At 39.9% G+C, this 22502-nt stretch overlaps 1 protein-coding gene across 21 annotated transcripts in view; it reads left to right on the plus strand.

Annotated features, from left to right (window-relative positions):
* The window catches only part of PWWP2A (PWWP domain containing 2A), a 74667-nt gene that overhangs the window by 19437 nt on the left and 32728 nt on the right, over positions 1-22502 (plus strand). For 12 of the 21 annotated variants that reach the window (XR_010121844.1, XR_010121847.1, XR_008658849.2 and 9 more), the window contains exon 2: positions 9604-10568. Coding sequence is in view for 11 of the 21 variants with exons in the window: in XM_055285409.2 (XP_055141384.1) it covers positions 9604-10568 (965 nt within the window). In the remaining 10 variants the exon portion in view is untranslated. Of the gene's footprint in view, positions 1-6064; positions 6154-9603; positions 13990-14019; positions 14125-22502 lie in introns of those variants that run through there. The other 9 variants (XM_055285408.2, XM_063643133.1, XM_055285410.2 and 6 more) reach the window with 3 other exon arrangements.

Below are 22502 nucleotides of genomic sequence, written 5' to 3' on the forward strand. Positions count from 1 at the left end.
TTCAGAATGGATAACTAGTCTTCACCATTTACCACTCCCTGTTTTGCTCTTCACTTAATCTGCTTGAGCCTTTCTAGGTCCCATTCCCTGCAAAGCCCATTTCCTGATCACTAATCCACGGTGATTTCTTTCCTTCCGAAGACTGTAACCTCATTTGGCATTGACTGGTACATTCTGGTCTCACCTACTGAAGCTGTGTCCTAGGGCTGAGACAGTTTTATACTATCAGACCAGTTAGCATACTTGTTTTTTAAACATTTTATTTTTAAGAGATAGGAGTCTCAATATGTTTCATATAGATTTATGCTTAGTGATAATTGAGGTGAATTTGCTGGCTTTTACCACTTAAGTTGGATAGATTTTCCTTTTTGTGTGCTTTCTTTGCATAGAAGTATTGGTGGAACTAAGTAAACTGAATTCATGCTTTAAAAAAACACTTTTTTAGCTTCTTATTTTTAGATAATTTGAAACAGCAGAGAATTCTTGTGAACTCTTTCTAGAGTCACTCATTTGTAACATTTTGCCACACTTAATTTGTCATTCTCTATGTAAATAAATTTGTTTCCTGAACTGTTTGAGACTGAGTTGAAGACATCATTCTCCGTTACTTATGCTTGAGCATTTCTTTTCTAAGATCAAAGGAAAACTATAGCCACAGTATAGTTTTCAAATTAAAGAAACATTGATAGAGTACTTTACTTTGTATCTCATGTTTCATTATTTCTTCAATTTTTCCAATAAAAATTTCCTTCAATGTGTTTTTTCTCCTGTAGTAAATGATTATGTATTACATTTACTTGCAATATAATTATGTAGCAATTATGTAATAAGGACTGTTCCTCAATTTGGATTTGCCTGATATTTACTCCTGAGAGGTTTAGGTTATGCAGGCAATGTTGTGTTCTCGGAACAGCACATCTGCAGGCACATGATAGCCATGTGCCCTCATTGGCAGTGTGTACTTTGATTCTCCCTCAAGTTAGGGCGTTGTCCTGTTTCTCTGCTGTGTAATTACTGTTTCCCTTGCACTAATAATTCTTTACCAATGTACTGCTTCTCATAAAACTTTCCCCTCTATATTTAGCTAGATATACATTTTTTTCATTGTTTCATATTTTAATTTTTTACTTAATTATGAGATCAGGTCTCGCTATGTTGCCCAGGCTGGACTTAAACTCCTGGCCTCAAGTGATCAGCCTCTTGAGTAGCTAGTATTATAGGCTTGAGCCACCATGCCTGGCTGCATTTTTTTTTTTTTTTTTTTTTTTTTTGAGATGGAGTCTTGCCTGGTTGCCCAGGCTGGAGTGCAGTGGCGTGATCTGTAAACTCACCTCCCAGGTTCAAATGATTCTCCTGCCTCAGCCTCCCAAGTAGCTGGGATTACAGGTGTCTGTCACCACCCCTGGGTAATTTTTTGTATTTTTAGTAGAGATGGGATTTCACCATGCTGGCCAGGCTGGTCTTGAACTCCTGACCTCAGGTGATCCACCTGCCTTGACCTCCCAAAGTGCTGGGATTACAGGCATGAGCCATTACACCTGGCTGCATTTTTTTTTTTTTTGACACCAAGTTTCACTCTTATTGCCCAGGCTGGAGGGCAATGGTGTGATCTTGGCCCACTGCAACCTCTGCCTCCTGGGTTCAAGTGATTCTCCTGCCTCAGTCTCCCAAGTAGCTGGCATTACAGGCGCATGCCACCATGCCCGGCTGCTTTTTGTATGTTTAGTAGAGACTGGGTTTTGCCATGTTGGCCAGGCTGGTCTCGAATTCCTGACCTCAGGTGATCACCTGTCTTGGCCTCCCAAAGTGCTGGGATTACAGGCATGAGCCACCATGGCCCGCCACGCGTTTTATTTGTTTGTTTTTGTTTTTTATAGTGGTTCTTTTTGTGTTGCCCAGGATGGCCTCGAACTCCGGCTCAAGTGATGCTTCTGTTTTAGCCTCCTAAATACTTTGGACTATGGGCATGCTTGTCTTAGATGCACATTTTTAAAAGTGTTTTGAAATTGTAAAAAAAAAAATAACAAAATGTATTTTAACCATTAAGGATACAGTTCAGTAGTGTTAAGCACATTCACATTGTTGTGAAACAGATCTCCGGAAGTTTTTCATCTTGCAAAACTAAAATTCAATAGTTTTTAAGCAACAGCTTCCCATTTCTCCTTCTCCACCTCCTATCAACCATTCTACTTTCTGCTTCTGTGAATTTGACTACTTTAGATACTTTTCATGTAAGTGGATTCATGCAATATCTTTTTATGATAGGCTTACTTAATGTCCTCAAGACTCATTCATGTAGCATGTGCCATGATTTTTTTTTTTTAGAGACGGAGTCTCACTGTCACCCTGGCTAGAGTGCAGTGGCATGATCTCACTGCAACCTCTGTCTCCTGGGTTCACACAATTTTTGTGCCTCAGCTTCCCAAGTAGCTGGGATTACAGGCATGCACCACCATGCCCCCGCTAATTTTTGTATTTTTAGTAGAGACAGGGTTTCACCATGTTGGCCAGGCTGGTCTTGAACTCCTGGCCTCAAGCAATCTGCCTGCTTCAGGCTCCCAGAGTGCTGGGATTACAGGTGTGAGCCACCACACCCGGCCTATGATTTCATCCTTTTTAAGACTGAAACTATTATTTTGTATAATATATTTGTATATCTGTATATCTCTGTCTAGCTCACACTTTGTCCTTTCGTATGTCAGTAGACACTTGGGTTGCTTCCACCTTCCACCTTTTTGGCTAATAGCTCTTTGAGATCCTGCTTTCAATTCTTTTGGATATGTACCCAGAAGTGGAATTGCTGGATTGTATTGTAATTCCATTTTTTACTTTTTGTGGTAAAATTTTCTTTTGCATTTAGCTATTTCATTTTTTCTCAGGTTGAACTTTGACATCGTAACCAGTCTCACAAAGAGATGAAATATGAACCACAATAAGCTTGCTTCAGTTTTACCTCTTCTGTGATTTAGTCTGCTGCTGTTTGTAAGGCAAGGTAGTTTCTAAAATCATTGGCTCAAAATAAAATGAATCTGGGTATTACTATTTTTTTCTTTTTCCTTTTTCTGTAGAGACACCATCTGGCTATGTTGACCAGGCTGGTCGTGAAGTCCTGGCCTGAAGCTATCCTCCTGTCTTGGCCTCCCAAAGTGCAGGGATTATAGGCATGAACCACCATTCCTGCTCCTGGCCTTTTTTTGTTTTGTTTTTGAGACAGGGTCTCTGTCATCCAGGCTGGAGTGCAGTGGTCCAATCATGGCTCAAGCGATCCTCCCACCTCAGCCTCCTAAGTAGCTGTGACTACAGGCATGTGCCACCATGCCTAGCTAATTTTTATTTATTTATTTTTATTATTATTTTTTTGAGAACGGAGTCTCACTCTTGTCTCCCAGGCTGGAGTGTGTGCAGTGGTGTGATATTTTGACTCACTGCAACCACCGTCTCCCAGGCTTAAGCCGTTCTCCTGCCTGAGCCTCCCCAGTAGCTGGGACTATAGGTGTGCGCCACCATGCCTTGCTCATTTTCGTATTTTTAGTAGAGATGGGGTTTCACCACGTTAGCTAGGCTGGTCTCGAACTCCTGAGCTCAGGTGATCTGCCTGCCTTGGCCTCCCAAAGTGCTGGGAATACAGGTGTGAGCCACCATGCCCGGCAACACAAAGTAACTATTAAACCCTAGTGTTCTTCCCCCTTAAAATTTTGGCACTGGCCAGGTGCGGTGGCTCACGCCTGTAATCCTAATACTTTGGGAGGCCAAGGAGGGCAGATCAGTTGAGGCCAAGAGTTTGAGACCAGCCTGGCCAACATGGCGAAACTCCATCTCTACTAAAAATACAAAAATTAGCGGGGCATGGTGGCACACACCCACTTGGGAGGCCAAGGCCTGAGAATTGCTTGAACCCGGGAGGTGGAGGTTGCAGTGAGCTGAAATCAGGCCACTGCGCTCTAGCCTGGGCAACAGAGTGGACTCTGTCTCCAAAAAAAAAAAAAATTTTTTTTTGGCACTTACTCCTAAATTATTAAGAAGATATTTATTTTAAAAGAGTTTTGAGGCCGACTGTGGTGGCTCACACCTCTAATCCCAGCACTATGGAAGGCAGGCCGATGGCTTGAGCCCTGGAGTTCAAGACTACTCTGGGCAACATAGGGAGACCACGTCTCTATTAAAAAGAAATTTTTTTTTTTTGAATAGAATTACAGATTCACAGAAAGTTTTATTTTCAAAGAATTGCAGATTTGCAGACAGTTGCAGTATTTTTAATTAAGTTATAATACCTGAATCGTTTTAGTTTAGAATCTTTGGGTAGTGGTTAAAGACTGAAAGTGGATAAGGGTTAGGAGTCACTAATACGTTAACACATGCCTTTATGCTGCACAAGGCGGGTAGGATATATTATTACTCAACTCTTGGGAGTATTTGTAGAAAGTTATTTTGGAAAACTTAAAGCAAGGAATAGCAGTTAGCCTTTCACTTAAACACTTGTTCAATAAAATCTTGGTGAGTATTCACATGAGACATAAATGTCTTCCCTTAGAAAAAGCTAAAGCAAAAGTGCTTGCTAAAATATCAGATTCCAGTTCTACTATAGGAAAGTTTTATGATTTATGTTTTGGGCAGGGCTTAGGAATTTCCACTGCAAACACTCTGAGGAGTTGTGATGTATTTTTTCACAGACTGTACTTGAAGAATTAGGGTTTTTTTTTCTTTTTCTTTTTCTTTTTAAGATGGAGTCTCGCCCTGTCACCCAGGCTGGATTGCTGGAGTGCAGTGGCGTGATCTCAGCTCACTGCAACCTCAGCCTCCCGAGTAACTGGGATTACAGGCGTGCACCACCACACCTGGCTGATTTTTGTATTTTTAGTAGAGACGGGGTTTCACCATGTTGGTCAGGCTAGGAGAAATTAGGGTTTTTAAGGGACCATAGTTTTGTTTCTACTTTATATTCTTATTAGTTTATAGTTTCATAGGTTAGTGTTTCTCAAACATTTTAGCCTACTTAGAAATCTATTTTACTTCTGAATCCATATATTCTTATATACATGTATGAAACAGATTCATTGCAGTTACAGATATTTACTTACACTCTCAACTCTGATTTTATTTTAATGATAGTGTGACCCCGAAATTGATTTCAAAATTAATGTCCCCATCCTTAGTTTGGTAACACTGCCCTAGGTGTTATCTGTGTAGGGATGACAGCATGGTTACTGAAATGAAGCAAAGACATAGACATGTGATCCCCATTTCTTCTTAAAGTGATTTATCTTTTTGGTCCTTTGAGGATGTTTTATTATTATTTTGAAATATTTTTCCACTTTGCCAGGCATTCACTACCCACACACAATTACAGTTTTATTTCCCCTTTTTCCCCCTTTTTGTAGTTTTCACTCATCATTACACAATTAGGTGCTTCTTCCCTATGTTATTAAAAGCATTTAACGCTTGGGTATTTTGTATGCTTATGTGGGAACAGCAGAGAATAAAAACAATCCAGTTATGAAATATTAACATTCTTACTGCACTTCATAAAGATAAACATATCAGATTCCATTACTTGATATAAACAGCTATAAAGTAATTGGCTGGGCCATACTTGCATTGAGAGTATAAATTAAAGATATGGGAAGGAGCCTAAACTCTAGCAAAACTGGCTGGTTGCAGTGGCTCACGCCTGTAATCCCAGCACTTTGGGAGGCTGAGGCTGGTGGATTACTTCAGGCCAGAAGTTCAAAACCAGCTTGGCCAACATGGTGAAACCCCATTTACTAAAAATATAAAAATTAGCCAGGCATGATGGCACGCACCTGTAATCCTAGCTACTCAGGTGGCTGAGGCATGAGAATAGCTTGAACCCAGGAGGCGGTGGTTGCAGTGAGCCGAGATTGTGCCACTGCACTCCCGCCTGGGCGACAGTGAGAGTCTGTCTCAAAAAAACAAAACAACCGCCCCCCCCCCCCCAAAAAAAAACCTCTAGTAAATTATTAGGTGTTTTTTGTTTTTGTATTTGTTTTATTTATTTTTATTTTATTTTATTTGAGACGGAGTCTCTCTCTGTTGCTAGGCTGGAGTGCAGTGGTGCGATCTCGGCTCACTGCGACCTCTACCTCCCAGGTTCAAGCGATTCTGCCTCAGCCTCCCTAGTAGTTGGGACTACAGGTGCGTACCACCACACCCAGCTAATTTTTGTATTTTTAGTAGAGACGGGGTTTCACCATGTTTGCCAGGCTGGTCTCGAACTCCTGACCTCAGGCCTTCCAAAGTTTTGGGATTACAGGCGAGAGCCACTGCGCCTGGCCTTTTTTTTTTTTTTTTTTTTTTTTTTTTTTTTTTTTTTTTTTTTTTTTTGAGGCAAAGGCTTACTCAATTGCTCAGGCTGGAGTGCGATAGCGCGAACATGGCTCACTGAAGCCTTGACCTCCCAGGCTCAAGCAATCCTCCCACCTCAGCCTCCCAAGTAGCTGGGATCACAGGTACATAACCCCACACCAGGCTAATTTTTCCTGCTTGTAGGGAGGCGGAGTCTTCCTATGTTGCGCAGGCTGGTCTCAAACTCCTGGGCTCAAGCAATTTGCCCACCTCACCCTCCCAAAGTGTTAGGATTACAGACGTCAGCCACTGCATCAGGCTGTAAGTTATTAGTTTGAAAATAAGATTAAATCACTTACATGAAGCAAATTAAATAAAGTAAATATTAGCCAAGGAAAATGGCTGCTGTGTATTGACCTATTGATCTTTATCTGAATCCTTTAAGGTCGGAAATAGTGTTTCATTTTACACATGCAAAAATGAGTTTAGAGGATACAAACAGTTGATAAAAGACAGCTGTGAAACTTCACCTCAAACATTAAGATAAGTATGGTTTAGTTAGTCCTAATAAAAGGAAGGGAGCCGGGCATGGTGGCAGGTGCCTGTAGTCCCAGCTACTCGGGAGGCTGAGATGAGAGGATTGCTTGAGTTCAGGAGGTTGATGCTGCAGCGATCCATGATCGCACCACTGCGTTCCAGCCTGAGTGACAGAGTGAGGCACTGTCTCTATAAATTTTATAAATCAATAAGAGGAAGGGCACTTCTCTTCATTCAGCTACTGAAATGTGAATGTGTGACGGGAACAAAATTATGCCTTCTTACGAGTTAGAAAATGTTATTGTTAATGCAAGTAGTGGTATCACATCAAATAAGTCACATTGTTTATGTTGGTTCTACATTAAAACACAAGAAGGACCTCTTTTGTCCTGTCATCTTTTGAAAAAGTGGTTAATGAGCACCTATGTACTGTGTAAGAAAGGGTTAAATGCTTAAAGTTACTTTGAGTTAAGTAGTCAGGAAGCAAACACTTGATTACCAGAAGTTAGAATGGAGAAAGCAACTTTCTGTGCAGTCTGATACAATAGGAGGGTACCTTTCCTTTTTGGGCTATCCGAGACCTAATCTTGTCTTACCGTAGGTAAAAAAAAGCCTTTCCTTTTTATGTTTTTAAGTATTTGCTGTAAGTTGTTGGTTTGTGGTAGCCAAACTAACAAAGAATTTTGGAAAAAAAGCGTTCAGGTGCTGGAATAATACCTGGTGTATGCTGGCTCTTTGTAAATCCTGCCCACGTTTAGGTTTGTCCACAGCTGTTAGTACCTAATATCAAGATTTCTTCCTAGCAAAGGTGTTCTGAACCTTTTTGGGAGCATAAGAACATTCCCTGCTGGACACGGTGGCTCACGTCTGTAATCCCAGCACTTTGGGAGGCTGAGGTGGGCAGACTGCTTGAGCTCAGGCATTCGCTTGGACAACATGGTGAAACCCTGTCTCTACAAAAAATACTAAAATGAGCCAGGCATGGTGATGTGTGTCTGTGGTCCCAGCTACTTGGGAGGCTGAGATAGGAGGATTGCTTGAGCCTAGGAGGTCGAGGCTGCAGTGAGCTGTGATGGTACCACTTGCACTGCAGCCTGGATGACAGAGTGAGATCTTGTCTTTAAAAAAAAAAAAAAAAAAAAAAAAAAAAGATCATTTTGGAGAATCTGAGCACTGAAGATTTGTAGTGTAGAAAAGACAGACATATCTAAAACATTGGCATCTAGTTTTGAAGGTTCCACGTGACTGACTACCTGAAGCCAATCTTTGGGTTTAGATCTAAGCCCCTTTGCCTTACAGGATTGGCATTACAGTTGCATTGTGTTAGATACTGTTGGAATCAAATAGTGCATATAGTCAACATGCTAACCTACATGCTGAAATTATTTGGTAGTGTGATTTGATTTTATGTGAAGAAAACTTAGTATAGCAAGTTTATTTTAAGGATCAGGTTCTTGATATTCAGCCCAGGCACGTTAAACCACTGTTATTTCTAACTCTATTGATGAAATAAGGTTATTAGAAACTGAGAATTTTAAAGATTTGTATTAGGTACCGTGGTTTGCAAACAGAGTCTGGACCCGTAATGGAGTTTTCAGATCAGTTTAATGGGTCTGACTAGCCTTAAAACAAATGAAGTAGACCAGAGTAGAAAAGAAATTATGTATCACAAAATACAAGGTTAAGTACTTGGTGAAACCTTTGCTTAAGTGTGTGTATTTATGTATATATGGATGCATGTATACATTCATAAGTGGTCTTTTTTTTTTTTTTTTTTGAGACACAGTCTTGCTCTGTTGCCCAGGCTGGAGTGCAGTGGTGCTATCTCGGCTCACTGCAAGCTCCGCCTCTTGGGTTCACGCCATTCTCCTGCCTCAGCCTCCCGAGTAGCTGGGACTACAGGCACCCGCCACCACGACCTGCGAATCTTTTTGTATTTTTAGTAGAGATGGGGTTTCACTATGTTCGCAAGGATGGTCTTGATCTCCTGACCTCGTGATCCGCCCACCTTGGCCTCCCAAAGTGCTGGGATTACAGGCGTGAGCCACTGCACCCGGCCCATTCCTAAGTGTTTTTATTGGATTGCAATGCAGATATATTTCTTAATGTGAGATGATTTAAAAAGAAAGCCACAGCTCTGTAACTGTTTGCTTTGAAGTAGTTTGAGTATCTGAGTTCTTCATATTTTTGTGTTTTGGGAGGCAGAATAGGTAACTAGTTAGGATGCAAGAGTAAAAGAGCAACTTTCTTTGAATCTTCAGTGATTAACCAATAAAGTTGAGATGGGATTTTACTCATTAAGTAGTTTTGGGTAGTTAAGGCTGAATTTGCTTTGTGGAGGTTTTGAAAGCTGTTATAACTAGAGGAAGAAATATATGTGTGTTTCACAAAGTTGTAGTTGCATTTACTGAAAATGTTGTATATGGTTCAGTGAATGTAATATATGTGATGCTTAACATAAAGCTATCTGAGAAAACATTCTTTCTGATTCAAGACTGGAAATACCTACTTTTAGTCAACTATTCTGGCATTGCTTAGGGCAGCTGTTTGTTTTTACCAAAAATGTAGAACCTAAATAAATGAAGGTCTTTGGACTTTTAGGGGAAGAGATAGTCAGTAGATTTTTGTGTTCTTGTTTTTTAATATGAAATAGTTTTCGGGAAAGGTTATATATAAATAAGCATCAGGTGTTGTTTACATTTAAGAAATTGAGTTATAGATGTTAACTTAATGTCTTCTTTTTTTCTTCTATTTCTTTCAAAGGTTTGGGCCCCATGGTATCCCTGTGACAGTATTTCCCAAAAGGGAATATAAGGATAAACCAGAAGCCATGCCGCTCCAAAGTAATACATTCCAAGAAGGGACAGAAGTCAAGTGTGAAGCAAATGGTGCTGTTCCTGATGACCCTTCTCCTGTCCCGCATCCCGAGCTGAGCTTGGCTGAAAGCCTGTGGACTTCCAAACCACCACCTCTCTTCCATGAAGGAGCACCTTATCCTCCCCCTTTGTTTATCAGGGACACATATAACCAATCAATACCTCAGCCACCTCCTCGGAAAATTAAGCGACCCAAACGAAAAATGTACAGGGAAGAACCCACTTCAATAATGAATGCTATTAAACTACGACCCAGGCAAGTTCTGTGTGATAAATGTAAAAACAGTGTTGTTGCTGAAAAAAAGGAAATTAGAAAAGGTAGTAGTGCAAGTGACTCTTCTAAATATGAAGATAAAAAACGGAGAAATGAAAGTATGACTACTGTGAACAAAAAACTGAAAACTGACCATAAAGTGGATGGGAAAAACCAAAATGAAAGCCAGAAAAGAAATGCTGTGGTTAAGGTTTCAAATATTGCTCACAGCAGAGGCAGAGTAGTAAAAGTTTCTGCTCAGGCAAATACATCAAAAGCTCAGTTAAGTACTAAAAAAGTTCTCCAGAGTAAGAACATGGATCATGCGAAAGCTCGGGAAGTGTTAAAAATTGCCAAAGAAAAGGCACAAAAGAAGCGAAATGAAACCTCTACTTCCAAAAATGCACATTCAAAAGTCCATTTCACACGTCGATATCAGAATCCTAGCTCAGGTTCCCTTCCACCCCGGGTTCGTTTAAAACCACAGAGGTACAGGAATGAAGAAAATGACTCTTCTCTGAAGACAGGACTTGAGAAAATGCGGAGTGGCAAGATGGCACCCAAGCCCCAGTCTCGCTGCACCTCTACCCGCTCAGCAGGTGAGGCCCCTTCAGAAAATCAGAGTCACTCAAAAGGCCCTGAAGAGGCCAGCAGTGAGGTTCAGGACACAAATGAAGTGCATGTGCCTGGTGATCAGGATGAACCACAGACATTGGGCAAAAAGGGCAGCAAAAACAATATCTCTGTTTACATGACCCTAAATCAAAAGAAATCTGACTCTTCCAGTGCTTCAGTGTGTAGCATTGATAGCACAGATGATTTGAAATCTTCCAACTCTGAGTGTAGTTCTTCTGAAAGCTTTGATTTTCCTCCAGGCAGTATGCATGCACCTTCCACCTCCTCCACTTCCTCCTCTTCAAAGGAAGAGAAAAAGCTCAGTAATTCCTTGAAAATGAAGGTCTTTTCCAAAAACGTCTCTAAATGCGTCACACCAGATGGCAGGACCATATGTGTAGGGGACATTGTTTGGGCCAAGATATATGGCTTCCCTTGGTGGCCAGCTCGTATTCTTACTATAACTGTGAGCCGGAAAGATAACGGCCTTTTAGTCCGACAGGAGGCCCGTATTTCATGGTTTGGGTCTCCAACAACATCTTTCCTTGCTCTTTCACAACTCTCCCCCTTTTTAGAAAACTTCCAGTCACGCTTTAATAAGAAGAGAAAGGGCCTGTATCGCAAGGCTATCACAGAGGCAGCTAAGGCTGCCAAGCAGCTGACCCCTGAAGTGCGGGCTTTGTTGACACAGTTTGAAACGTGAACATGGGCAGTAAGGTAGGCAAGACCATTGGAAGTCACCATAGATTTTCTAGTCTAGTTAGGAATAATTTCTACAAAATAGCTTGGCCAGATTGGAGAGAGAAGTTGCACTCAGTTGGCTGGCTTTTTAATGCTTACCTTATAGCCATTTTTAGACTGAGAGCTTAAACTGAACATATAATCAAATTTTGTGTTAAGGAAGTGAGATTTTAGCAGTATTTTTCAGTTTTGAAGTTCAAAACCATCCCAAGGCATAGGAGCTATAGCCTCAACTGAAATTGAATTTTTGTAGGGACTGTTAATTGCCATTTGTACCTAATACTGTATATATACACATATATATACATATATATATATATACGTATGTATATATATGAAATATAGCCTGTCACTGTGTGACACAGGTTGCATATTTGGGATTGCAATAAGGGCTTGGTGAGCTGGGGGAATAGTGTGGATATTTAATGACTACTTGTTTTTTAAATAATGAACACTTAGCCTTTCTATGCGCATAATGGTGTAAAAGTTAGATGGTTAGGTGTTTGACAAACAGATGCTTGCTATTCAGTTACAGACTGGGGAAATAGCCCAGTGTTTGGGATTAAAACTGTCAAGACTGGATAGGTGTTAGTCATCACTGTCTTTCGTCCAGTGGGGGTTTAATAAATACTTTCAAGCTTCTGGTTTGGGAGTTTAGATAGGTTTGATTTTGGATTTGTAAATAGTTGATTGCTAAATTTGGTCAGATTTCTCCTGACTGGCTGTTCCTAAATTCTTAGGATATGTCCCAGTAAAATTATACTTTGTGAATTAATTGTCATATGTGTAATTGTTGCATTTTGGATGTACCTAATTTGATAATTAAAATAATTTCCGTTTAAGGTATCTGTTTGCAGGTCAGAAAATGAGAAAATGTAATTGTGTAATGCTCTGAAATGTAAAAAAAAAAAAAAAAAAAAAAAACCAAAAAAAACTGTAAATAAAATCAACTAAATCCAAATTATTTGTGTGTGTTTCTCAAAAAGCTTTGAAAAATTTCAAGATGGTAGAAAATTATTCTTTGTAAGAGTGTTTAGAAGAGATGAAAAAATCAAACTTTTATTTTGCTATCTGCCCTGTCAGGGAATATATTATCTGAGATAAGAAAGCTTCAAATAATGAGAGATGAATCAGTATATTCTCAAAATAAGATTTTATAGTATAGAGGTTTGATAATGCTTTTAGATTTGATACTCCCTTCCTGCCAATTTCTCATAAATGTGTGAATTTTAATTTTTAGCTTTAATATTTCATCACATGCTTCCTTTTTTTACATTTGGGTAATTACAACCGGTCTTTTCTGTTTGGTTTTCTGCCTCATGTATCACTGCTTTTGGGGCTACTAACTTAGCTTACTATTTTTCTACACGGTCCATCTGTCCCTAAGATTTGATTTCTTATTTTCCATTTTTAGCTTTGTATTAGTAGTGAGAAATATATCTGATTGGCTGTGGAGGCAAGTTTATCTCAAGATTTTTAAAGTTGCTTTCATACTTTTTGTGTCTTAACAACTTTTGGATATCTAATTTCAATACTTTAAGAAATTTAAAATTTAGCAGTTTTTTGTGGATTTCTAAATCCAATTTGAAGTAGTTATTATGGAACTCATAATGAAAAGATTAATGGAGATTGAAAATCAATAGTCTTGTCAGCTTTCTTAAGGTTATTGACTGCTAATTTCTGCAAAAGCAAGTAGAATTTCTTCTGGGGAACTCACTCAATGCTTTTTGATTATAATAAACACACATTTTAAAAACAGATGTTTCACTTGAGTAGAACATATTCTTTCCTGCAAACAGAAACAACTATACTTAAAAAAAAAATTCTTTGAAATTCACAGCGTGGTTGAGAAGTTATAAGGAACTATCCTAAAAGATTTTCCAAGTATTTGTTTCAGATTAATGAACTTGTTCATTCAGGTGTTTTTAAAAGTTTGAAGTCTAAAGTTCAGAAAGACTTAAAAGTCACCAAAATATGTAATTCCAAGGCTTTGTTTAATGACCTGGGTGAGTTTTATCTTAACAGTAGTTTGAAGTGGACATTACTAATATGGTCAAGTGCCTGGTAAATGTGCTCTTGTGGCATAAACCAAATTTAATTTGTTTCAGAAGCCATGGGGAAAGAGAAGAAAGAAAAAAAATCATTGTTGAATATAAAAGTAACAATCTGTTTTGTAGAACACAACTTTGAGGAAAAGGTTGAGCATATCACAAATGATATGCCAAATGACCCCTTCATTTTAAACTGGCGGTCTGGCATATTTCATTTGTAGTTTCAGTAGGGAAGCAAGTTTTAAAGAATCTAATCTTAAATATGTATTCTAAACTCTAATAGCTGAATATTAAAAACTTTTATTCCAATGGAAATGTGTTAGATAAATTTGTCCAGTGTCTACTGCAGATGGAGATAGAGTTGAATTGGGTAGTTGTAGCCACTTTATATTTCTCTTTGAAATGATAAAAGGCACTTATTCTTGATATGGAGATAACAGAAGTGGGTATTTTTTCCCCTTGGAGTGGGAGTAAACTGGCTTAGACCAAATCTGCGGCTTAAGTAAGAGTCGTGGCTAAAACAAAGGATTGGCCAGGGGAGAAACCAAGTGAAGGAAGAGTTATGAAAGCTAAGAATGTCTTTATTTCTGGAAATTCTCAGAAATGTAAAGCATCAGAGTATTTTTCCCTTTTTACTTTCTAGAATTTATAGACCAGGAAGCTGACTAATCATTTGGAAGGAACATCCATTCAACTCTCATTTACAGATGTGGAACCAAAGACCAAACAATTATCTGTGAGAGGCCAGGTGCGGTGGGTCATTCCCATATTCCTAGAAGTTTGGAAGGCCAAGGTGGGATGATTGCTTGAGGCCCGGAGTTCGAGACCAGTCTGGGCAACATAGACCCCTGTCCCCCCGCCATCTCTGCAGAAAAATAAAAACTTAGCTGGGCATGGTGGCGCACACCTACAGTCCCAGCTATTCGCCTGTATCCTAGCTACTTGGGAGGCTAAGATGGCTTGAGCTCAGGAGTTAGAGGCTGCAGTGAGCTATGATCACACCACTGCACTCTGGTCTGGGCAAGAGTGAGACCCTGTCTCTGAAAAAAACCCTATATATCAGTGAGATAGAGAAACTGGGATTCACTAGTCTGGAGCCTTTTTGCATGATGTGGTGGTGTGTCCCTAGATGGTTTTGATGGGGAAAAATGTGGTGATGTGTCCTTAGATGGTTTTGATGGGGAAAAAAATCTGTAAATAGTAATTGTAGATTAGTACCAAGTTGAATAGGCAGGAATTTTGATGTGAAAACAGACTGGAGGCAAAGAACAGGGAACTGACACTAAAATCAACTAAATGAATATATCTTCATAAGTGAGCCTGAGTGTCTAAATTGCAAAATATTAAATTGAGTTACACTCCTATTTAAGCAGGTTGTACTTTTCTAAAAATTGGTTATGTTTAAAAGGTCACAAGTCTGTAGAATAACTGAATTGGGAACTGGAAATACCTTAAGTCTATAATTTGTATCTAAAATTAGGTTTTCCCTTTTAAGTTGTGAATTTTCTATGGTCTGTGCTGCACGCTTTCACTTTTATTAGTACTTACAGCCAAAGAGATGGGCAAATGTCTAGAAAAATTAATGTTTTGATTCAGGAATTTGTGCCTAGTGATGGCCTCCAATAGGGAATTTTCCAGAGAGAATGAAGACTCAGTTTCTAAGTTGGGGCAAATTTAGTTTTCGTTTTGGTAGTGTTCTTATATTACAGCTATTAAAACAATCTCTTAAAAAATGCCGGATATGGCTGGGTACGGTAGCTCATGCCTGTGATCCCAGCACTTAGGGAGGCTGAGGCAGGTGGATCACCTGCAGTCAGGAGTTCGAGACCAGCCTGGCCAACATGGCGAAACCCCGTCTGTATTAAACCCCATCTCTACTAAAAACACAAAAATTAGCTGCGCATGGTGGCATACACCTGTAATCCCAGCTACTCGAGAGGCTGAGTCAGGAGAATTGCTTGAACCCGGGAGGCGGAGGTTGCACTCTAGCCTGGGTGACAGAGTGAGACTGTCTCAATAAACAAAACAAAAAACATGCCGGACATAAGGAATTCAGAAATAGGATGCCATGCCAATTTCGAGGAGAAAATAAAACAGTGAGTGTGCATTAGTTACTTTTACCTGGTTCTGATTTAGTTAATAGGCCCTTCATATTCCAAGTTTACAGTTTGTGTAGATTTACTGTATTCCTTCATTCAACAAATGAACAGGATTAAAAAATGAAAGCATTAGCTAATAGTAATATGCTTTGTTGTGCTATTTTGAATGAAGGAATAGGAAATTTAAAGTCACAGTGATATAGCTGATCTGTATATTTTTAGTTTTCCAGGGTATTTTGGTGTCTTTACCATGGATAACTGACACTAACATAAGATAAACAACTCTTTGTCTTATCTTTATTCAAGTAAGAGACCTAACATTTATAGATCCAAACAGGATTTTTGTTTTCCTTTTCTTGTGGCATTGTATGAAAATCACCTTCTCCTTGTTATATTAATGGAGCACTGTGATTTTTTTGTGTGGTATTTAAAAAACTAAATAGATGTAAAATTCATCATCTTAATCATTTTTAATTATACAGTTCTGTGGCATTAAATACATTCACAATGTTCAACCATCACCACCTTCCATTTGTAATTTAGTTTTGATAGAAATTTTTAAAATTAGGATGGCACTTTCTAGAAGGTGTTAGAAATTAAGTTACAGGAGTGTTTTTCTTGGTCAGTGATGTGATTGGAATATGCTGCTAGCATTGCCCACTTCCAGGATTCCTTCCTGATCAACCTGTAGTCCTACACAAGGAAATAACTGTAGCTTACAATGCTAATCGGTGCCCCAGCCCCTCCTTTTTTTTTTTTTTTTTTTTTTGAGATAGGGTCGCACTCTGCCACCCAGGCTGGAATGCAGTGGCGAGATCACAACCTAGATTTCCTGGGGTCAAGCAGTTCTCCCACCTCAAGCCCCCTGCCCCCACCGTAGCCGGGACTACTGGTGCATGTCACCATGCCTGGCTAATTTTTTTTTTTTTTTTAATTTTTTTTATTAATTTTTTTTGCACACATAAACAATAAACATTTTCTAAAAATACATACAAACAAAAAGATGCGTATCAAACATATTAGGAAGGTTGCACATGGGAAGTCGGGGAATAAAAATGGGGGGTGGAAGTTAAAATAAATGAGAGAGGGACTTTATATGGATCAGTGATAATAACTCAATCCTCTATTTGACAAAGAAGAGGGAGAAGGAAGAGGAAGAAAAAGAAAGTGGGATAAAGGATCAGAAAGGGAGGAAAATAGAAAAAATTAGAGTATGACTCCAGGGTAGACCTGTTTTGTTGTCACTGAGTTGGTTGGTTGGTTTGTCTGCTGTATTTTTCATGCTTCGCCAAGTTGGCCAGACTGGTCTCGAACTCCTAGCCCGAAGTGATCAACCCGCCTCGCCCCCCAGAGTGCTGGGACCACAGGCGTGAGCCACCACGTCCAGCCCCCACATTGCCCCTGGCCTCCGTGGTAGACCTCCCAGACGGGGCGGCCAGGCAGAGACGCTCCTCACTTCTTCCCAGACGATAGGTGGGCCTGGCTAATTTTTAAAAAATGTTTAGTAGAGACAAAATCTCCCTTTGTTGCCCAGGCTGGTCTCAAACTCCTGGGCTCAAGTGATCCTCTCGTCTTGGCCCCCAACAAAGTGCTAGGATTATAGGCATGAGCCACCGTGCTCGGCCAGCATCTCCATTTTTAAGAACTGTAACTGCCAAATTTTTAGGTGAATTAGTGTGACTGCACTTACCTAGAAGTTATTTGGTTTTGGTTAAAACTGTTCCCTTCCAGTAACATAAACTTTTATATCAAGGCATATTTGTTTTCCAATAACTGTACTGACATAAAAAGTGGAAAAAGCAAGTAAATTTCAAAAAGTGGTGTACATATTATTAAAATATGGCAAAAAGTGTGATGGTATGTAAAACTTGGAAAGTAGTTTAATTCCATTACTAATTTAAATGACTTCCATATTCAAAATTGACAAATTATTTATGAGGCCGAACACCGTGGTTCATGCCTATAGTCCCAGCTACTCCAGAGGCTGAGGCAGGAAGATGGGGTTCCACCATGTTGGCCATGCTGGTCTCAATTCCTGACCTCAGGTGATCCACCCGCCTCGGGCTCCCAAAGTGCTGGGATTATAGACGTGAGCCACTGCGCCTGGCCCATAAAGCCTTAATGTTAAAAACAGACCAATTGCAAACTTGGTTTAAAGGTGAATTTAAAAAAATATGTGTATATATATATATATATTTATTTAGAGACAAGGTCTCACTCTCGCCTAAGCTAGACTGTAGGAGTATAATCATGACTCACTGCAGCCTTGACCTCCTGGGCTCAGGCGATTCTCCTGCCTCGGCCTCATAGCTGGGGCCACAGACACATACCATCACACCTGACCAATTTTAAAAAATTATTTGTAGAGACAGTGTCACACTATGTTGCCCAGGGTGGTCTTGAACTCCTGGGCTCAAGCAGTAACTTCCGCCTCAGCCTCCCAAAGTGGTGGGGTTACAGGTATGAGCCACTGCGCCCTGCTAAATATTTTTTCTTCACGTTTCTGATATTTTTGTAAAGTATCATTAAAAAGAAGTTGAAAACAGTCATTATTTAAATATGGAAGTTTCTTTGTGTCATAAGAAAGTGACAGTTATAAAGGCTGGGCGCGGTGGCCCACTTCTGTAATCCCAGCACTTTGGGAGGCCGAGGCAGGCAGATCACCTGAGTTAAGGAGTTCGAGGCCAGCCTGGCCAACATGGTGAAACCCCATCTCTATTAAAAATACAAAAATGAGCCGGGCGTGGTGGCGGGCACCTGTAGTCCCAGCTGCTCAGGAGGCTGAGGCAGTAGAATGGCGTGAACCCAGTAGGCAGAGGTTGCAGTGAGCCGGGATTGCACCGCTGCATTCCAGCCTGGGTGACAGAGCGAGACTCCATCTCAAAAAAAAAAAAAAAAGAATGTGACATGTGACAGCCGGGCGTGGTGGCTCACACCTGTAATCCCAGCACTTTAGGAGGCCAAAGCGGGTGGATCATGAGGTGAGGAGTTCGAGACCACGTGACCAACATGGTGAAACCCTGTCTCTATTAAAAATACAAAAATTAGATGGGCGTGCTGGCGAACACCTGTAATCCCAGCTACTCAGGAGGCTGAGGCAAGAGAATCGCTTGAACCCAGGAGGCAGAGGTTGCAGTGAGCCGAGATTGCGCCATTGCACTCCAGCCTGGGTGACAGAGCGAGACTCCACCTCAAAAAAAAAAAAAAAAAAAAATGTGACTGTTACTTCCTTATATTGACTTGGAAATCTGAGTCTTAACCAGAAACCATCATTAAAACTTCTCATAACTTTTTCTATCCTGGTTGTCAGTATCTACAAGGAAAAGCCAAATACTTCATAGCTGAAGTGTTAGCCTGTTATGATCACACTTTTTTCCTCTTCTCAAATAAAAACCTTGTAATTATAATGCATATCAGGGGCCGAGTGCAGTGGCTCATTCCTGTAATCCTAGCACTTTGGGAGGCCAAAGTGGCTGGATCACCTGAGGTCAGGAGTTCAAGACCAGCCTGGCCAACATGGTGAAACACTTTCCCTATTAAAAATACAAAAATTAGCTGGGCATGGTGGTGGGTGCCTGTAGTCCCAGCTACTCGGGAGGCTGAGGCAGGAGAATCACTTGAACCCAGGAGGCAGAGGTTGCAGTGAGCCAAGATTATGCCACTGCACTCCAGCCTGGGTAACAGAGCCAAACTCCATCTCAAAATAAATAAATAAATAAATAAATAAAATGCATATCAGGTGTTAGCAAGGGCTTCTTTTCTTTTTCTTTTTTTCTTTTTTTTTTTTTTTTTTTTTTTTACTATTTAAGGTAATTTTGTCCCCCTCAGTGTCCCTCATTTAGATTCACTTAAAAGCTATTGAAAAAGCCTAGGGATGTCAGGTAAAATATGATAGAATTTTTTTATTGCCTGTGGAAAAATTTTTTGTAATGTGAGAGTGTCATCAAGTTGAGTGTAAAAGAAAGAAATGGATACTTAGGAGTATATATATATGTAACTTGCCAGTGATGCAGGTGAGTTTAAGCATTCATTAACATTTTTGGGACCAGGTGCCTTGGGTCATGCCTATAATCCTAGTATTTTGGGAGACCGAGGCAGGAGCATCATTTGAGTCCAGGAGTTTGAGACCAGCCTGGGCAACATGGTGAAACTCTATCTCTACAAAAAATATAAAAAAATAAGGTGGGCTCGGTGGTGCGCACCTGTAGTCCCAGCTACTTGGGAGGCTGAGGTGGGAGGACCACTTTAGCCTGGGAGGCTGAGGCTGCTGTTAGCCATCGTCCTGCCACTGCACTCCAGCCTGGGCAACAGAGTGAGACCCTGTCTCAAAACACAAAAAAGATTTTTGCAACAGTAGTGCTTAATAGCAGGCTTTTATTGAGCAAAGAACCATTGCCTTTCACTTCTCAGGCACATGGCTCAAAGTACAAGCTCTTGAGCCAGATTTGATGGATTCAAAGCCTGACTTGGATCAGCCACTTACACACTATGTGGTCTTACACAGGTTACTCCCAGTATCATCACCTGTGAAATAAGGAGAATAATAGTATCTCCTCATAAGGCAATTGTGAGAATTTAAAAGAATATTTAAAGCAATAAAAAAAATGTCTTGCATGAGGCTGTATAAATACTTGCTATTATTACTACCACTGCAATCACTTTGTGTTGCACAGTAAATTCTGGTAGCTTTTGATAGTATCATTCTGCAACGTATACTCCGTATAAATGGAAATATGTTATAACAATGTTATTTGTACCTGAAAATTTCGAGAAATCATAGTGTGATTATTCACAAGTCTCTGGAAGTAGCATGGACTCACTAGTTTGAATAGGCATTTGTAGAGGTTAACTGAATTGAAGGTCATGAGGATTATGGTTAAAGGAGACCTGTGTTAACATATTTCAACTCTTGCCCCATTCATTTATTTAACACGCAAATTCCAGTGATCTGGTACTCACTTTCCTATTCTACTCTCCCTTATGCCAAACGCAGGGCCTGGCATGGGGGGAAATGATTGTCTTCTCGTGAATGAACGATGAGCAATTCTGGTTCAGACACGTCCTAATGACCGATGACCATCTCAGATGCCCCATGCATCCTGAACCCTTTCCATGACACAAAAGTGTCTGAGCTGGTAGGGCTCAATGCAGTGGAGGTCCTATTAGGAATACTTTACAAAGATGTTAGAACTACAAAGCTACATTTGTCAGCTTTTGGGTAAATTAGCTGATTTGCATAGATGCCGTGTTTCCCTGGGACCGTAGCATTTTACTGTTTTAATGTTTTGCCGTATGGAGAAAAAGTGGAGATTAATTTGAAAATTTTTGTTCTTATTGCTGCTCGTATGATTGAGTAGATTGTCTCCTCTTTCTAGGAGGGAAATGCCACACATTCCAACGCCTTGAACTGTGTGTGGTTTGGCCATATTTTCCAGAGGATAGTCATTTTTACCCATGGGTCATTTTGGGGATGCTCTTAATCACAAATCTGTCATCTCCCCCAACAGTTTAGTTTTTAGCAAGGAATCTGGCTGAGAGTGGCACATCTTGGTGTGAGTCCTGGTATACTGGGAAGAATTACATGCAGTTTATCTAAAACTCTAGTAAAAGAGCTGGTTAGAAAAATAGCCCTAAGCTTGGAAAGCCAGAAGGGCTATTGTAAGATGAGATACTGTTGTTGCTTTTCCTGCTTGTTCATGTTGCATCATGCTTTGCTGTATTAAGAAAATTGATTTTGAGTGTTCAGTGAGATAATAGGTACATGTCTATCCTCTTAAGTTTTTAGTTTTTAATTGTGGGCTTTCTTTAAGAGCATAAGCTCTACTTCTTTCGTGCACGCTAAGAGGGAGATTGAGGGTTACCCTGTTCTGGTTTGTCCATTACAGTTCTGCTGCTTCCCAAGAATAGTTGCCATTGTTGCACTTAAGCTTTCTCTCAAAGGACAAAATAAGTAATTTCCGATGAAATTGCCGCCTTTTCATGGGTCTCTCCCTCCACTTACTGCATCACAGCTGGGTCTCCTTGGCTCTTCCTAATGGATATCCTGTACTGGTGGTAAATTTCCAAAGAAAAGCCTTGAGATCCTAAAAGCATTGAGGGGAAGATTATCTTAAACATTAGCACAAAAGACTCACAAACCGGGCACTGTGGACCAGAGGGACTGGTTTGTTAATATTTTGGCATTTCAGGGGGTTGCAGGTGAGGAATTGCACAGGGAAACATGAGATCATTTTTTGATACATCTTGACTCTCCTTGCTTAAAATTGAAAAGGAGATTCTCTAGAATGATTGTTGAAACCTAACAAGTTTTACTTGGAGAGGTTCAAAAGATAATTTCTTTAGTGCACTCAGATTCCCTTATTCTTGTGTGATTGCTGTTGGGTTATAGTTGATAGTATATTAAGTTTTTCCATGAACAAAAGGATAAATGCCTCATTATTAAATCTCACCCTAAAAAATTATTTTCCCCTGAGTTAAAATTCAGAAGTAATTACTTTTCTAGATCAGGTGTATACAAAATCTTTTCAATGTCAGGAATGCCTTTTATCAATAGGTTTTCATTATATACTGCTGCTTCTAATTTAACTTAGCATTAAAAAAATTATTATAAAGACTGGATGTTATCTAACTAATGATCCCAGAGTTGACTACATTGATGTGATAGGTGAATTGTTTTTTATTTATAGTTAGGAAAGTAAGCAAACAAGCAAATATGTTTAAAAATTAGGCTTAAGATAGCAGTCCTTCATTTAAATTACGCTTAGTATTTGAAGTCTGTTCTGAAAGCTTAAGTGTCATAAAAAAGCTTATCTTGTTATAACTGTTATTTCAACGAGGTGTTACCTCACACAGTAAATTTAGGTTCTGAATAGTATGCAAGTGTGGTTATTGGGATTAAAGTGGAAAGGGGTTGAGGCAGTTTTTGGTCATTTTGCTAAAAAGGGTCAAAAGAGGCTCGGTGTGGTGCCTCACACCTATAATCCCAGCACTTTGGGAGGCCGAGGCAGGTGGATCACCTGAGATCAGG

This window comes from Symphalangus syndactylus, chromosome 7 (assembly GCF_028878055.3).
Source record: "Symphalangus syndactylus isolate Jambi chromosome 7, NHGRI_mSymSyn1-v2.1_pri, whole genome shotgun sequence".
In the NCBI taxonomy this organism is placed as follows: domain Eukaryota; kingdom Metazoa; phylum Chordata; class Mammalia; order Primates; family Hylobatidae; genus Symphalangus; species Symphalangus syndactylus.